The sequence below is a fragment of the Lipotes vexillifer genome, unplaced genomic scaffold, assembly GCF_000442215.2.
Source record: "Lipotes vexillifer unplaced genomic scaffold, Lipotes_vexillifer_v1.1 scaffold108, whole genome shotgun sequence".
Lineage (NCBI taxonomy): Eukaryota > Metazoa > Chordata > Mammalia > Artiodactyla > Lipotidae > Lipotes > Lipotes vexillifer.
The window spans coordinates 712,350-731,287 of record NW_006781176.1 but is presented as its reverse complement, the minus strand read 5'-3'; the positions used below and the strand labels follow the sequence as shown (position 1 = coordinate 731,287).

Sequence of the window (18,938 nt, the reverse complement as noted above, 5' to 3'; positions counted from 1 at the left end):
TCTTTCAATCTCTCAAGCATGAGAGCATTTCTGAATAAAGGAAAAGGATAAATATGAGAGAAAGAACTTGATTTTTATTAGCTCTAGTTAGCAGAGGAAAGAGTCAGAGTAAGTTTCTGAGCGTGTGATGCTGAATAAATGACATCAAGTACAGAATATTTAAAAGGAAAGTCTATTTTGAGGGAGGGACAATGTCATACTAAGCCTACAGTCAAAGTATGACCTGCAAGTCTCCAAAAAGCAATTGAACACATGCGATAAGAGGTCACAGAGTTAAAGATGGCATTCAGATTTGACAGTCTCCCCTGATTAGGTAACCCTAGAAGTTGGTGGTGCCGGAGATTTCTGTGGAAGAAAGAATGAAACTAAACCTTGAGCAGCAGCCTCCACTTAAAGAGTAGGATTGAGGAAGAGAAGGTCGTGCTCAATCTAGACAGAATCACTGTCAGGCAGACAGACACCTATGATAGAGAGGTGTTGAGGACAGCAATTTAGGGAAGGAGTGCAGGACAGTGACCAGTGTTAAAAACTGCAAGAGTCCAGACCCTGCAAGCTCTCATTTCCATACAATGACACCTGATTTCACATGGATGCAGTCCTTTATTATCTAAGTACTTACCCAGTCCTAGTATGTTTTAGTTACTGTCCTAGGTGCTGAGGAGAGAGCCATGAACAGGAAAGACAGGTGTAGAGAAAGTACTGGGCAAAAACTATTCGGTAGTGAAAGTTAGAATGGTAATGTAGGGGAAGAGTGAAAGTCACTTTTTGTTTTCCATGTAGGAGAAACCTGAGCATATTCTGAAGGTCCCAGAGATGAATGAACTAAAGGAGATAACACAGGATACAAAGTCTTCAGAGGCGACAGGGAGCAAGGATTTACTGTATCAGAAGTTTAACTTTCATCCAGAAAGCCTAATAATCCTTTTTAGGAAACAGGAAGTATTATGAAATGCTTATTAATAGAAACATTCACATAATCAAAGTTATATTCCAGGATTATTACAGAGAGCAGTACATGCAGGAGTGTGTGGACTGTCAGAGCTGCACGTGAGATTAGCACTCACTGAGCCCAGCTACTCATTCTACGGAAAGAACAAAGGAAGCTTAAGGATGATTAGTGGCCCAGCCAGGCTTAGAACTCCACTCAAGATATCACTTGCAGCTAAATGGTTGCTATCAAAAGTCAAACTGCAGGCAAAGCAGGGGGTCTTGAAGGCTGAAGCAGGAGAAGGTGAAAAAGCTCTCCTTTCTCCTTCTGCTTTTTCACTTTGCTCTTTTCACTTTACTTAATCACTATCCTAACTTCCTCAGAAAATCTCAACTTTCCCCAGATAAAAACCATCAACTTCACATCCCAAACTTGCAGTGCTGCCTAGGCTGTACCAGAACCTGAGGAGAAAGAACAATATGCGCCCCTATATACACTTGTCAGAACATCCACCTGTCTTTTAACCAAGTGGAAAATGCTAGAAAAAGCCCTACAATCAAAACACATGAACTTCTACATAATAGCTTAAGTTACTCAGTCTGCTTGCACACTATTGGCAACCCTCATCAACATGCACTGCTGGGGATGCGATGGTCCCAAGGGCCTGGGCATCCTGGGCTGTTTGAAAACCACTCTTTCATTGCACAAAAATGCAAGGGTGTGAAACAAACAACAACATCTTGTCCTTATTAATAATTTTGGTATTTTGTTCATTGTGGGTTTTTTGCATTAATTTTGATTTTTAAAAATACTGCATTAAACTGCATTAAAGTATTATTTATCTTGATTAGTAAGTTTTTTGCCCTCCCCAAAATCCTTAAATTCTGTGCTCAAGGTGAATGCCTCATTTGCCTCACCCTAATCCTGGCCCTGTCAACCTCTCTCAGGTTCATGGTCATAGTCTGATCCACTCCTGGCCCTGTCAACCTCTCTCAGGTTCATGGTCATAGTCTGATCCAAAGCACGGCTCAGAGTGCTCCAGCTGTAATTTTCATTTAAAAAAAAATCCACACGGTGCTGAGATACCTGTAGGTACACTGACTCTATTAAACAGACTGTCAGAGACATCATGTATTTTAATCCTGACTTGAAGAAATTCAACTGTACCTATTTTATAGGTTTGATATAAAAATCACTTTGCATTTTAAATATAATTTTTCTTCAAAGATTTTAGTCTTCCACCAAAGTTCACAATTTTTCTACCTTCTCACTTTTCTGTGTGGTAGTACTTACAGGTCTCCTGGCACATGCATTTGTTAGATGGATTTACCTCCAAAAGCAGCCTCATAAATAGGGACAAAAGGATATGAAGACCCACAGATGTGTTCACCTCACTGCCCATCCTCCAGCCACTCCACCATCCTCCCACCCTCTCCCAATCTCCATCTCATCCACTCCCAAGCCACCTTCTAATCTTTCATGACAAAGCAATGCAAGAAGGTGACTTATAAATGTCAGTTATTCCTCAACATATATTCTCAAGAAAATCTAGCAGAGGAAACAGATGGCAACAGCAGAGGTGCCTAAAATGACCTCCATGCCCATTGGACTCATCTGCATGCCCATTGGCCACATGCTTCTAAGCCAACAGGGAGGCAGCACAGAGAGGGAAGGAGGAGGAGACGTGAGTATAAGTGCAACAAAACTTTAGGGTCAGTCATCCCATGTCTCTGGACTGTGGCCAGCTCCTCTGCCTCAAAGCCTAAGGGGGAACCCAATTCACAGTCCTCCTGCAGTGGACAAGGTGTCTACCACAATCTAGGACAATCCTTTGCCAACAGCCCAGGAGACGAGCTCGAAGAGGGGAAGTGGCTTGCTTTCCATCTAACAGCTGCAGAGCTGTAGGGTGAGGATTCGTGGCAGGTGTTCTAATTCCTAATTCAGTGTTCTCATTACATTACTCTAAAGCCACTTCCCAAGTTATAAAAGTGTTTGTAGAATGTAAACGATTTTGGTTGACTTTGGAACTTTCAATGACTTTGGAAACATACTTGGCCTGAAACCAGACAAAATCTTTGAGTTTAAAAGAAGTATTCCCATTTCTATAAGACAAATCACCCAGGCTATGAAGAGAGTAGACCAATCAACAGAAAACACATTTGGCACAAATATTAACCACTAAAGTAGCTGGAACATAAAATCGTAGCTCAAATGCACTTTTGGAGATAGGTCTTCCCTAAGCACACTGTCAGAGTTATTCCTCCCCAAACTCCCCTCCATAGCACTAGTTTATCTCCATCATGCTCCCTCGTTACTTCCTTTATAGAAGGCATCACTGTCATGCTTACGTATCTGTGCACTTGTTTATTCTCCCTGTCCCCCATGGGCCGTAAAACCAGTGAGGACCAAGGCTCTGTAGATCATTTTCACCTCCAGATCCTATTCTTACACATGATGAGCTCAACAAATATTTGCTGAAGAAGTAAATGAATGATGGCAGCCTCTAGTTTTCAAAGTTTCTGTCTTTCAGCTCCATGTTCTCTATTTACCTTCTCTTTCCCACCTCATCCTTTAAAAAAAAAAAAAAAAAAAAAAGCCTCTCTGTCTCTCAAGACAGGTTCTTATCATCTGAGACTAGTTAACAGCATCAAGTAAAAGGGGAAAATGTTGGCTCTGACTTACTGATGGCTCAGTTCTCTTATTTCACATGGCTTGAAGCACCATTCTTTGGCCAGCTTTTCTTGTTGGGATGCTTCTTCCAAAAACACTATCTTTAAAAAAAAAGAAAGAAAAGAATCACAAATTAATGAACCATAGTCATTTGTTGTTATTAAATATCTAAATCTTAAAAGAGACTATACCATAGCTAAATTAATTTTAAAAGGTATTTGACAGCAAATGGGATAGAGTTCAGAGGCAAAAAGACAGGGATTCGCCTTTGCTTGCCCAAAGAAGTAAACTGTATGAAGTTTCTCCTTTTCTGCCATTCTACAGATATGAGTAAGACTTCAAAAATTCTAATTTGAAGATACACAGTATTAAAAATGGCTAATTGGTATCTATTTCTCCTCACCCCCCAAATGATTAAAGGAAACAATTGTTTATAGAAAGTGTACCTCACTGCAGATGAATGAAAGATTTTTGTTAGGCTGTTATAGGAAACCCAATACACAGTAGTAGTATATATCATGGGACAATTTATGAACACTGAACATAACTGCATGTAATAATTGCCTGACAATGGAATCGTAGCATGAACTATGTTGATGTTCTGATGCTAGACATCTTCTATAAAGAGGTCTGCTATATTTTTCTAGTATTGTGAATGAGAAACTAACAGAATGATCTCTCCCATGGAGCGTGTGAGTCCATGGGCAATAGGTGGGAAACCCTGGATGGGTTCCAATCCCTCTTGGTCTGGTTTCCCCATCTGCAAACTGAGGATACCATCAGTACATACTTCACAGAACTACTGTGAAGGCTAAATATGGTAATTTCAATTAAGAAATTAGCACATCCCTGGAACATTTAAACGGTAGATACATTGCATCTATTGTTGATTCTTTTTAAGTACAGTGTGATTGCTTTCTCTGTAAAAGTGGATTGCAAAGCAAGAAAGGACAAAGAAAAATGAAATATATGTGCAGGACATATCCTGTTTCATTTTTAAATGCAATATTGTAAAAACAAATGTTTCATGGAACATGAAATATTGAAAGAAAACTTTTATATAAAATTTATCTAAACAATTAGAAGCAAGGCAATATACTGCAGGAAAAATAGTTTGTGGAACAGAAAATAAAATAAATATTGACTTCTCTATTCACTGATGATATCCTTTTTTAAAAAACAGCAATTTTGGGCTTCCCTGGTGGCGCAGTGGTTGAGAGTCCGCCTGCCGATGCAGGGGATACGGGTTCGTGCCCCGGTCTGGGAGGATCCCACATGCCGTGGAGCGGCTGGGCCCGTGAGCCATGGCCGTTGAGCCTGCTCGTCCGGAGCCTGTGCTCCACAATGGGAGAGGCCACAACAGTGAGAGGCCCACATACGGCAAAAAAAAAAAAAAAAAACAGCAATTTTTATCAGAAGAGAAAACAAAAATGTAATTCCTACAAATAAGGAAAAGTAATTGGATGATTCTAAAAATATTTTTGAATCAATAAATGTCAAAGCAGATATAAAATTAATTGAAAATCACAAAAAGAGAATTTTATCAATGTATCTTAGAGCTGATTTACCATTTACTATTACCGAAAGGAAGGGAGGGAGGGAGGGAGGAAGAAAGGAAATATTTGAAAGTACTATATTCATACATTTGAAATAAATACTTTTGAGGAAGATATAAATGATCAAAATTTATTCTGGAGAGATAGGAAAACGGAATGAACCAGTAACTCTATAAGAAAATGAGGAGAGGGATAAATTGGGAGATTGGGATTGACAAATACACACTACTATATATAAAACAGATAACTAATAAGGAACTGCTGCATAGCACAGGGAACTCTACTCAATACTCTGTAATGACCTAAATGGAAAAAGAATCTAGAAAAGAGTGGATATATGTATATGTATAACTGATTCACTTTGCTGTACAGTAGAAACTAACACAACATTGTAAATCAACTATACTCCAATAAAAATTAATTAAAAATAAATAAAAGCAAATATGAAAATTTTAAAAAAAAGAAACTGAGGAAGTTTTACTACCTTTTAGAAAAGCTCATGGTTCAGAATCATGCTGTCTAATAGAAATATAATGCCTGTCACAAACGCAAGCCACATTTATAATTTTAAATTTTCTAATAGCCACACTAAAAGGATAAAAAGGAATAGTAAAATTAATTTTAATAACATCTTTTATTTAACAACATAGGTGGCCATGACAAACAATTATCATGTCAACATAAAATCAAAGTAAAGGTTATTAGTTTTACTTTTTCTTAGTCTTTAAAATCCAGGGTATATTTTGCATTTAAAGTACATTTCAATCTGGCTGGTAAATTTTCATTAGAAATACGTCATCTATATATTTAGACTTCACATAATCTACAAAACATAGACTCACATAACCAGTTTGCCCCCAAAACACTGAAACACTGAGATGAGTATCAATTTTTAAATGAGAAATTAAATTTAAAATAAAAACAATAAATTTGAAAATTCAGTTCCTCAGTCATATTAGCCGCATTTCAGGTGCTTATTATGCCATATTAGATAGCACACATTCAGAGAATTTTATAGCAAAGTTCTTTCTAGCTTACAAAGAACAGATAATGTCCGTGCTAAGAGCTCCAGAGTGTGGAAAACAATGGACACCTCTCTGTTTCTAAAAACTACCATTATCCTCATATCAAAACCTGACAAAATATACAATATACATAAACACAGATATACAGAGAATGAAAATTATAAGCCAATGCCTTTTGTAATGTAATTATTAAATAAACAATTAATAATAAATACAGGCACAAAAATAATCCCAATGATATACTGGCAATAAAAAGCAAAACTACATTAAAATAATAATTCAGCATGTCTGCAGCATGTAAGCCTCAATTATTTCAACCAAGCAAGACACACCTTCAATGAACTTAAAGCTGATATTGAGTAGTTGGGCAAAGGCCCTACTCCTCAGAGACCACTGGACTAAATCCACCTGCCCTATTTTCTGTTTTCCTCAGTCAACATGAAAACTAGAATTCACCTGCTCCTCAAATACTCAGCAGGGATCTTGATCTGTAACATTCTCTTCAAAAAGCTCTGTGCTACTTTCTTGTTCCTGACCTGCTCCTACCACTCTCCACTTCACTGTGACTTCTTGTTACCGCCCATCCATCGACAGCAAATTTCCCTGTGTCTTCAATATCTGCTCTGAGTTTCTCCCTCCTGATAACTGGGGCTCTTCCCTGAGGACATGGCCTCCCCTACACTTCTCAAATGACAAGTATTCCTACATCAGGGTCAGGCAATGAGTTTCCATACCCACCATAGCCATTTCTAAACCATTTTTCCTGCAGCTTCTTGTAAACATGCAAAGCTCCCTTAAGACCCACTCCTTTCAGCTTTCAAGGCATTCTTCCTCTTTCTTTGTTGTTCTGCTTTACCAACCTTCTCTCATTGTTCAAATCTGTTGACGCCTGCCCCACACTCTCTCTCTCCACTGTAAGCCCTGCCTTCACTCCTTATCATATTGACATGGACAACCCTTTTGAGATCATAGCACCTATTTCCATGAACTCATTTTTATGTGATCTGTTTATGAACAAATGAAGTTTATGAACTTCACGTCATGGCCACACCTTGGGCATGTTCACGACCCATAACTGCTCTACCTCTAAAACTATGGAATCACACAACTGACCACCATTTCCTCTTTTTCCTGTTTGCCACTTCAGCTATTCCAAACAATCATCCACCTTAAAGAGCCCTCCCTTTACTTTCTCCTCTCTACTTTCCCCCAGTCCATCTTCCACCACTTTCCTTGTCCAGCCTGGATTCCACCAGCTATTTTTTCATATTTCTTATATTTTTAGTTAACACACACGTGCTGAATTTTCAAACCTGACGAAACCCAGCCCTGCTTCTCTGGGCTGTACCTGAGGAGTCAGGCAGTACTGGGGCAAGCACACCACACAGTAGACAGAATATCCATAGTCATCAAGTTCAAAGGTGCTCCAGCCAATGTCTGTGCCTGGCCCCCTAAGACATTTCTCCAGCCCTGTCTTTACTGTCAATAAAACTGACAGGAGGCCTAATTGCTTATCCACTGACAGTCATTAGAATAATTGCTTATCCACTGACAGATCATTAGAAGTATTTTTTGGTAATAAATTTATACACAAATTTTTTTTTTTTTTTTTTTTTGCAGTACGCAGGCCTCTCACTGTTGTGGCCTCTCCCGTTGCGGAGCACAGCCTCCAGATGCGCAGGCTCAGTGGCCATGGCTCACGGGCCCAGCCGCTCCGCGGCATGTGGGATCTTCCCGGACCGGGACACGAACTCGCGTCCCCTGCATCGGCAGGCGGACTCTCAACCACTGCGCCACCAGGGAAGCCCTATACACAATTTTTTTAATCAAATAACTCAAAAGGAGTTCAAAGGATTGAGGAAAATTGCTATAACAAAACTGCCCATTCCCATCTACTTGATTAATGTGAAAATGTTTCTCAGCACTTAACATCTATAAAAATGAAAAATAAGAAAAAAATTGATACTGCTATTTAATTCTACCAACAAGTAACACTCATCCATAGATACATTACCTAGTTGGAAGAGAAAAACAGCTTTTTTATTTTATTAATACATTTAACAAATTATTTTTCAAAATGTGTAATACACATTTAAAAATTTCCTTGTGGTCCCAGGAAATTTTAAATATATAAATTTATGTACACAAATTTCATTGCAATGGTTGACCAGTAAAAGGCTTTGAAGTGTAAAACTATACTGTATGAGCACAAACTCTGTAAGAAAAGGAGAACAGAATTGGTAATTCTAGAAGAAAAAGGGACTGTATACCATTTCAGATCATTAATAAGGAGCTAGTTCATGATTTTTTGAAAAACAGATTAAGGTAGATATCAAACCACTATATTTTGATTCCATCAGACATCTTTTTAAAAGTAATAGCATAGCTTAATTTTAACATGTATATATTTACAATTTGCCAGAAATTATAAGCTTTAAACATTTTAAATTTTAATAAAAACTATACACATCAACTTTTAAAAATGCAAAAGCGAATAGAATTTTTCAAAATTCTTTTAGGGGGCACATTAGTAAAAAAAAAATGTGAAGAGTATTTCTCTAGTCAATTCATGTTCCATCCCTCCACCATGATGATTTCACGTCTACCCTCTCTTCAAATCTCTCATCCCGCTTACCCCAAAAATATACATCAAACATTTGCAATAGCTAAAAATTGCAAATAATTTCAAAGTCAGTCAAATAAGGGATTGGTTAAATATGATGTAACTGCAGCAATTACAAGTATCAGTGAAGACATATTTACTGAATTATCCTCGATATTATCTTAAGTTTTTTTAAAAAAATGCAAAAAAATATTTAAGGTACTAGATAACATATGGTATCCAATTTTTTATAAGAATATGGTGTGTGTGTGTGTGTGTGTGTGTGTGTGTGTGTGTTGGGTTGGTGTGTCTAAATGTTCACAGTGATTATTTTCTCTTTACAGTAGAATTTGGGGGTAATTTTTGCTTTCATCTTTATATCTTTGCAGATTCAAAATTGTTAATAGTAAATGTTTTATTCTATCTAAAACAAAAAAGTCAATTCCATTTAAAATATACATGAAAATGTAAAGTAAAACAAAATAGAAATACATAAAAATAATCTCTACTCACAGAGCCTATGGTTGGGGAGTTAAGACACGCAGAGATAGATAATGGATCAGATGGGAGAGGGCATGATGACAGAGTGCCATTGGACCCACCAGTTCAGATGAAGAGATAGTGGGCCTAGTCAGTGAAGGTTTCAAAGAAAAGTAAGAACTCAGACAATGATGGGTAGGATTTGGGACTTATAAGTATCCAGAATTAGAGGGAAAGGGATAGAAGGGGTAAATAATGATAGGTGCAGAGGCATAGAGGCAAAAAAACTACAAGTTGTGTTACAGACAGGTGTGTACTTTAACAGTGGAGTTGGAGAGAACCTTAAGTCACAAATCAAGTACTTAATAGATATTTTTTTCTTGTTCTCATTCATGTATTCACTCAACAATTACTGCTTGAGTGACTCCTGTGTGCAAAGCACTATTCCAGGGGCTAGGAACAATAAATTGATAGATGAATATAAGACACATTGCATATATTAGTGAGTGCTATGATGAAAAATAAAGCAAAGTAAATGGATAAAAATAAGATGTGGGATGTGATAGTCTCTCTGAGAGATGGATGATGTTTGAGCACAGATTTGCATGAAGGGAATAAACCACTTGCATATTCTGGAAGAGCATTCCAGGCAGAGGGAACAGCCAGTACAAGGACCCTGATATGTATATTTAAATTAAACTTAAATTAGATGCTTGGCATATTTTGAAATACCAGGACGACCAGTGGGGACATAGTATAAAGACTAGAAGAAAGAGTAGTAAAAATCAGATGGAGGAGGTAGCAAGGGGCTTTGTAGGTCACGGCCTTGAGATTTATTTTTAGGAAACCTCTAAAAATACTGTGGAAAATGAATGTGGAAAATTACAAAATACCATTGGTATTGCCTTTATGGGGCAATGGCTCTCTCATCCTGATATTACCTGGGCTTATGTGGCCATTCATTCACTTACTCAGTTATTCATCATCAAGAGAGCCTATTACGGCATGGCCTTCCTCTTCACAGACCACAGTCTAAGTGGGCTGTCAATCACATACATAAGTCATTAAAACCCAAGTTTCATAAAATCATAGATGGTGTCAACTGGCAGGAACCTTCTCATCCAACGCCCTTGTTTTCCAGATGAGGAAATTGAATCCCTTCTATTAAGCAAACAACTCCAAGTGCTCTCTTACTTAAAACAGAGACTATTTAGCATGAGCAATAATGAGAATGTCAGATATACTAAAGCCAAAAGCAGATGAGTAATGACTGTCAGCTAATGAAAAAAATCTCCACAAGATACAGGCTTCAAACACCAGATGGCAAATGTGGGCAAAAGGCTTGTTGCTGTGGAACAGAGTAAACTGCTCTTTGGGCCTTTGTGAAGTAGCTTGGCCATCTAGCAAAATAAGATAATATTTACTGCAACACAAAATCCACTCAGGCACAGTAATGGGAGATAAAATCAGATAAAAATGGGAGGTCTCAATGATTTCTGAAGCTTTTGGACAGAGATGAAAATTGCCATATTAGCTCAATTCATATCAAACAGATCAATGGAAAAGATGAAGTGAGACTGCTTTTTAAAGTAAACTGTCAGCCTATAAAAGTAGAATCCAGTGAATTCATGTTACGAAGGCACCAAAGGGTAGCATGAAGGACTTAGATCTTCAGGTCCAATATTCTCATTCCACAGATGAAGAAACAGACCAGGATATGTGACTTGTCCAGGGTCACCAGGCAAGGTAAGAGTATCTGCTGGACTTGACCCATCTTCCCTGAGATTCTTCCAGACCTCTGTGACTGCTTCTCTAACAGTATAAACCAAGAGTCAGCTCATTTTCTTTCTTTCTTTTTTTTTAACATCTTTATTGGAGTACAATTGTTGTAGTTTATCTTATGACAGGGCCGAAAGTAAGCTCATCGCACGAGATGAATTGTGCGGAAGCACAGCAGTAGAGGGCTGCTGCTCGCTCAGGCAAAACAGCGCCGTCTGTTCTGCTGTGGTAGCTTTTATTAAAGCATTATCTATGTTAACATTTTAAGACTTGTTTTCTTAACATTTCAGAAATGCCAAAGCAGCAACATATGCTCCTATTGATTATACAAGCAATAATGGGCTTTCTTGAAAACATGCCGTGCTTCGTCCTTGAGCGCAAACGCAGCACAAAGTTCCCACCATTATTTTGATTATACTGAAGTAGCACAAGGACATTTCCTTGCGTTCCCACCATACTGATTATACTGAGGACATTCTCATGGATCAGCGCCCAAAGCACTCAATGCTTCTTCGCAGGCCCCCGGTTTGCCGGGGGTGGGGCTCAAAGCATTCAGGACTGTTCACAGTTCTGGCTTATTCACATGCCCCCGGTTTGCCGGTGGGGGGCTCAAAGCAATCAGGACTGTTTGCAGTTCTGGCTTATTCGCCAGCCCCCAGTTTGTTGAGGGAGGGGCGGGGCTCATGGGTCACGTCTCCTTTCCATGTCCTCAGTTATTCCATTACATATAATTGCTTTACAATGGTGTGTTAGTTTCTGCTTTATAACAAATTGAACCAGTTATACATATACATATATCCCCATATCTCTTCCATCTTGCATCTCCCTCCCACACTCCCTATCCCGCCCCTATAGGTGGTCACAAAGCACTGAGCTGATCTCCCTGTGCTGTGCGGCTGCTTCCCATTAGCTACCTATTTTACATTTGGTAGTGTATATATGTCCATGCCACTCTCTCACTTCATCCCAGCTTACCCTTCCCCCTCTGCATATCTTCAAGTCCATTCTCTAGTAGGTCTGCGTCTTTATTCTCATCTTGCCCCTAGGTTCTTCATGACCTTTTTTTTTTTCTTAGACTCCATATATATGTGTTAGCATACAGTATTTGTTTTTCTCTTTCTGACTTACTTCACTCTGTATGACAGTCTCTAGGTCCATCCACCTCACTACAAATAACTCAACTTCATTTCTTTTCATGGCTGAGGAATATTCCATTGTATATATGTGCCACATCTTTTTTATCCATCCAACTGTTGATGGACACTTATGTTACTTCCGTGTCCTGGCTACTGTAAATACAGCTGCAATGAACATTGTGGTACATGACTCTTTTTTGAATTATGGTTTTCTCAGGGTATATGCCCAGTAGTGGGGTTGCTGGGTCGTATGGTAGTTCTATTTTTAGTTTTTTAAGGGACCTCCAAACTGTCTGGTTTCCTCAGGGTATATACCTAGTAGTGGGATTGCTGGGTCATATGGTAGTTCTATTTGTAGTTTTTTAAGGAACCTCCATACTGTTCTCCATAGTGGCTGAACCAATTCACATTCCCACCAGCAGTGCAAGAGTGTTCCCTTTTCTCCACACCCTCTCCAGCATTTATTGTTTCTAGATTTTTTGATGATGGCCATTCTGACTGGTGTGAGATGATATCTCATTGTAGTTTTGATTTGCATTTCTCTAATGATTAATGATGTTGAGCATTCTTTCATGTGTTTGTTGGCAGTCTGTATATCTTCTTTGGAGAAATGTCTATTTAGGTCTTCTGCCCATTTTTGGATTGGGTTGTTTATTTTTTTGTTATTGAGCTGCATGAGCTGCCTGTAAATTTTAGAGATTAATCCTTTGTCAGTTGATTCATTTGCAAATATTTTCTCCCATTCTGAGGGCTGTCTTTTGGTCTTGTTTATGGTTTCCTTTGCTGTGCAAAAGCTTTGAAGTTTCATTAGGTCCCATTTGTTTATTTTTGTTTTTATCTCCATTACTCTAGGAGATGGGTCAAAAAGGATCTTGCTGTGATTTATGTCATGGAGTGTTCTGCCTATGTTTTCCTCTAAGAGTTTAACAGTCTCTGGCCTTACATTTAGGTCTTTATTCCATTTTGAGCTTATTTTTGTGTATGGTGTTAGGGAGTGATCTAATCTCATACTTTTACATGTACCTGTCCAGTTTTCCCAGCACCACTTATTGAAGAGGCTGTCCTTTCTCCACTGTATATTCCTGCCACCTTTATCAAAGATAAGGTGACCATATGTGCATGGGTTTATCTCTGGGCTTTCTATCCTATTCCATTGATCTATCTTTCTGTTTTTGTGCCAGTACCATACTGTCTTGATTACTGTAGCTTTGTAGTATAGTCTGAAGTCAGGCAGCCTGATTCCTCCAGCTCCATTTTTTGTTCTCAAGATTGCTTTGGCTATTCGGGGTCTTTTGTGTTTCCATACAAATTGTGAAATTTTTTGTTCTAGTTCTGTGAAAAATGCCAGTGGTAGTTTGATAGGGATTGCATTGAATCTATAGATTGCTTTGGGAAGTAGAGTTTTTCTTTCTCAAGATTGCTTTCGCTATTCGGGATCTTTTGTGTTTCCGTACAAATTGTGAAATTTTTTGTTCTAGTTCTGTAAAAAAAATGCCATTGGTAGTTTGATGGGGATTGCATGGCATCTGTGGATTGCTTTGGTTTGTATAGCCATTTTCACGTTATTCTTCCAATCCAAGGATGGTATAGCTCTTCATGTGTTTGTATCATCTTTAATTTCTTTCATCAGTGTCTTATAATTTTCTGCATACAGGTCTTTTGTCTCCTTAGGTAGGTTTATTCCTAGATATTTTATTCTTTTTGTTGCAGTGGTAAATGGGAGTGTTTTCTTAATTTCACTTTCAGATTTTTCATCATTAGTGTATAGGAATGCAAGAGATTTCTGTGCATTAATTTTGTATCCTGCTACTTTACCAAATTCATTGATTAGCTCTAGTAGTTTTCTGGTAGCATCTTTAGGATTCTCTATGTGTAGTATCATGTCATCTGCAAACAGTGACAGCTTTACTTATTTTCTGATTTGGATTCCTTTTATTTTTTTCTTCTTCTCTGAATACTGTGGCGAAAACTTCCAAAACTATGTTGAATAATGGTGAGAGTGGGCCATACATTAAGTATTTTAGACTTTGTGGACCGTATTGTCTCTGTGTAACTATTCAACCCTGTCACTGTAGAGCAAGATCAGCCATAGATAAGATATACACAAATAGGTGTGGCTATGCTCCAATGAAACTTTACTTATAGAAAATGAAATTTGCATTTTACATAATTTTCACTTGTCATAAAACATTCTTACTTTTTAAAACCATTTAAAAATGTAAAAATGGGCAGAAGACCTAAATAGACATTTCTCCAAAGAAGACACACAGATGACTAATAGGCACATGAAAAGATACTCAACAATGCTAATTATCAGAGAAATACAAGTCCAAACTACAGTGAAGGGGTTTCCCTGGTGGTGTAGTGGTTGAGAGTCCACCTGCCGATGCAGGGGACGCGGGATCGTGCCCTGGTCCGGGAGGATCCCACAGGCCGCAGAGTGGCTGGGCCCGTGAGCCATGGCTGCTGAGCCTGTGCGGCCGGAGCCTTCTCCACAACAGAGGCCCGCGTACCGCAAAAAAAAAAAAAAAAAAAAACTACAGTGAAGTACCAGCTCACACCAGTCAGAATGGCTATCATTAAAAAGGCTACAAATAACAAATGCTGGAGAGGGTGTGGAGAAAAGGGAACCCTCCTACACTGTTAGGAATGTAAATTGGTGCAGCCGCTGTGGAAAACAGTGTGGAGCCTCCTTACAAAACTAAAAACAGAGTTGCCATATGATCCAGCAATTTCACTCCTAGGCATAGAGCCAGACAAAACTATAATTAGAAAAGATACATGCATCCCAATGTTCACTGCAGCACTATTTACAACAGCCAAGACATGGAAGCAACTTAAATGTCCACTGACAGATGAATGGATAAAGAAGATGTAGTATATATGCACAATGGAATACTACTCAGCCGTAAAAAAGAATGAAATAATGCCATTTGCAGCAACATGAATGGACCTAGAGGTTATCATACTAAGTGAAGTAAGTCAGAAAGAGAAAGACAAATATCATATGATATCACTTATATGTAGAATCTAAAATATGACACAAATGAACTTATTTTGAAACAGATTCACAGACATAGAACACAAACTTATGGTTACTAAAGGGGAAAGGGGGTGGGGGAGGGAAAAATTAGGAGTTTGGGATTAGCAGATACAAACTACTACATATAAAGCAGATTAAAAAAAACAAGGTCCTAATATATAGCACAGGAAATATTTAATGTCATACAATAAACCATAGTGGAAAAGAATATGAAAAAGAAAATATATATATATATATATGAAACTGAATCACTTTGCTGTACACCAGAAACTGACACATCACTGTAAATCAACAGTACTTCAATAAAAATAAATAAGTTTTTAAAAAATGTAAGAACCACACTTAGCTCACTGACCATATAAAAACCAGACAGTGGGCTAGATTTGACCTGTGGGCCACAGACTGCCAACTTCTGATGCAGACTCCTAAGAAGATGCATGTAAATTAAAACTGTATAATTTGAAAACCATCCCAGTGGCTTACACTAATATCTCTAATTGGCAATAACTTTTAATGATTTTTCCTTTAACTTCACAGCCTGGTTTAAAAAAAAAAAAAAAAAAAAAACTCTTGGAAAAGTACCAATTCTGGCTGCCTTATTTTCCTGTAGAAAACATATACTTTTTGATAGAGGAAAAAGTAACCGTAGTAATTTTTCTTATCTCTACTGAAGACATCACTAATGATTCATTGGTATTTAGTAATTTTTTATTAGAAAAAAACAACATATTTCACAATGATAGGTTGTCTGATAATAATAAAAATACTGTGTGCAAGACACTGTCCTGTACACTTTATACATATTAATTCACTTAAACCTCACCGGAACCCTGTGAGACAGGTATTATTACTAGCCCCATTTTACACGTGAGAAAACTGAGGCACAGAGATGTTAAGTACCTTGCCCAAGATTACACACCTGGTAGGTGGTAAATTTAGAATCTGAACCACAGTCAGCCTCGAAGTAAGGGCTACTAAACACTATTATATATTTTTAAAACAGCATTTCACATAGAAATAAATAAAACAGCTCTCCCCTTTTGTTTCTTTTTCTTTATAATATATTTCTTAGTGTCTTTCCTCTTCCTTCCCTTCCCTTAATACAGCCCAGGTTGCTGGGCCTGCTAGGGCCAGGAATATGGAGACAGTTGGGGGAAGGGGATGGTCAAGACTGAGAAGGCTAATAGTGCCAAGGGAACTGGGACTGGAGAAGTACAGAGTCAAAGAGGCAAGTTAAATGTGCAGAGATGTGGCTAAGGAGACAGCCACCATGGTGATTACACATGAGGGTAACAGGCAAGTATGTAAATATATTGTGAATAATGAGAGCCAGGCTTCTCAGAAAGGAGTTTCAAAAATGGAAACAGGAAAGGCTAAAACAAACTCTGTCATACTGGATTTGAATTGGAGGTATTTGTGTCAACTCATGTTTTTTAACTTAGGTAGATCAATAAATAAACAAGTAAGTGCATGTATGCACACACATATGCAGATAGAGCTAAGAAGGATATACACATACATATACGTGCACAGGTGTATGCATGTGCACACACACATGGGCTCTGCTTACGGTAAATGTTATTTTTTAAAAACATCAAAATCCATATTATATGAAATGCTCACACTGGTAATCTGTGGAACACCCAAATGACCAAGAAGAAAAAAATGTGTGTGTTTGTGTGTGTGTGTGTGAGTGTGTGTGTGTGTCTATGTCTATCCTTCCTAGCTCTATTTGTTAAAAGGGCCTAGAAACAATGACACCCTGTATTAATCAGCACCCCTAATGCTCAGATGTTGGTTTCTACATATCATTCTCCACTAGAAAGAACCAGAATGACACTACAGGTGGAGCACTGAAAGTACAACGTAAGTCTGGAACAGAAGTGTCAAAAGTGAGGAAATGCTACAGATGCGATTGGAAAGTGGTAAAAAAAAAACACCTAGGAACCCTCTTGAAGAAGCTCCTGCTAGCCAAATATAGGCCAATTTGAGCATCAAAATAAATAATAATAATAATGAATTAAACCCCAGTAAATAAAATAGGAATCCTTGAGTCTAAATAAATGAATGAACGAATAACAGAGTGTTCTTCTCTACAGTAGAATACCACTTAATACATGTGGAAGGAATGACAAAATTAGAAAATGAGCATTTGGCAACCATCATTGTAATAAATGATTCATGCAAAAAATCATCAATGAATGTTAAAACTAGTGGGTGAAAATTTGTTAAGGAACAGGATATTTACATAATTTCAAAATATCTCCCACAAAATTTAGCTTACAGAGAAAAACAGTAACTTTATGTTGGAGAAACCTAGTCACCTTAACCAAGTGAACAAAGTTAACATCAAGAATAATGGGATGGGACCTTCAAGATGGCGGAGGAGTAAGATGTGGAGATCACCTTCCTCCCCACAAATACATCAAAAATACATCTACATGTGGAACAGGTCCTACAGAACAACTACTTAACACTGGCAGAAGACCTCAATCTTCCCGAAAGGCAAGAAACTCCCCCACGTACCTGGGTAGGGCAAAAGAAAAGAGAACAAACAGAGACAAAAGAATAGGGAAAGGACCTGCACCTCTAGGAGGGAGCTGTGAAGGAGGAAAGGTTTCCACACACTAGGAAGCCCCTTCACTGGCAGAGACCGGGGGTGGCAGGGGGGGAGCTTCAGAGCCACGGAGGAGAGCGCAGCAACAGGGGTGCGGAGGGCAAAGCGGAGAGATTCCCGCACAGAGGATCGGTGCCGACCAGCACTCACCAGCCTTAGAGGCTTATCTGCTCACCCACCGGGGCAGGCGGGGGCTGGGAGCTGAGGCTCAGGCTTTGGAGGTCAGATCCCAGGGAGAGGACTGGGGTTGGTTGCGTGAACATAGCCTGAAGGGGGCTAGTGCGCCACAGCTAGACGGGAGGGAGTCTGGAAAAAGTATGGACCTGCCGAAGAGGCAAGAGACCATTGTTCCCTGGTGCACAAGGAGAGGGGATTCATAGCACCGCCTAAAGGAGCTCCAGAGATGAGCGTGAGCTGTGGCTATCAGTGCAGACACCAGAGACGGGCATGAAATGCTAAGGCTGTTGCTGCAGCCACCAAGAAGCCTGTGTGCAAACACAGGTCACTATCCACACCTCCCCACCAAGGAGTCTGTAGAGCCCACCACTGCCAGGGTCCCGAGATCAAGGGACAACTTCCCCGGGAGAACACACGGTGCGCCTCAGGCTGGTGCAACGTCACACCGGCATCTGCTGCCACAGGCTCGCCCCACATTCCATACCCCACCCTACCCCTGGCCTGAGTGAGCATGAGCCCCCCTAATCAGCTGCTACTTTAACCCCATCCTGTTTGAGTGAAGAACAGATGCCCTCAGACAACCCACATGCAGAGTCAGGGCCAAATATAAAGCTGAACCCCAGGAGCTGTGTGAACAAAGAAGAGAAAGGGAAATTCCTCCCAGCAGCCTCAGGAGCAGCGGATTAAATCTCCACAATCAACTTAATGTACACTGCATCTGTGGAATACCTGAATAGACAACGAATCATACCAAAATTGAGGCGGTGGACTTTGGGAGCAACTGTAGACTTGGGGTTTGCTTTCTGCATCTAATTTGTTTCTGGTTTTATTTTTATCTTAGTTTAGTATTTACAACTTATTATCATTGGCAGATTTGTTTATTGAGTTGGTTGCTCACTTTGTTTTGTGTGTATATATATATTTT

General features: G+C 39.0%; 1 protein-coding gene across 1 annotated transcript in view; it reads right to left on the bottom strand.

Annotated features, from left to right (window-relative positions):
- Positions 1–18,938, bottom strand: part of GDA (guanine deaminase) — a 137,132-nt gene that overhangs the window by 81,702 nt on the left and 36,492 nt on the right. Inside the window, exon 2 of the mRNA XM_007454496.1 lies at positions 3,611–3,699. Coding sequence (XP_007454558.1) covers positions 3,611–3,699 — 89 coding nt within the window. The remainder of the gene's footprint in view (positions 1–3,610; positions 3,700–18,938) is intronic.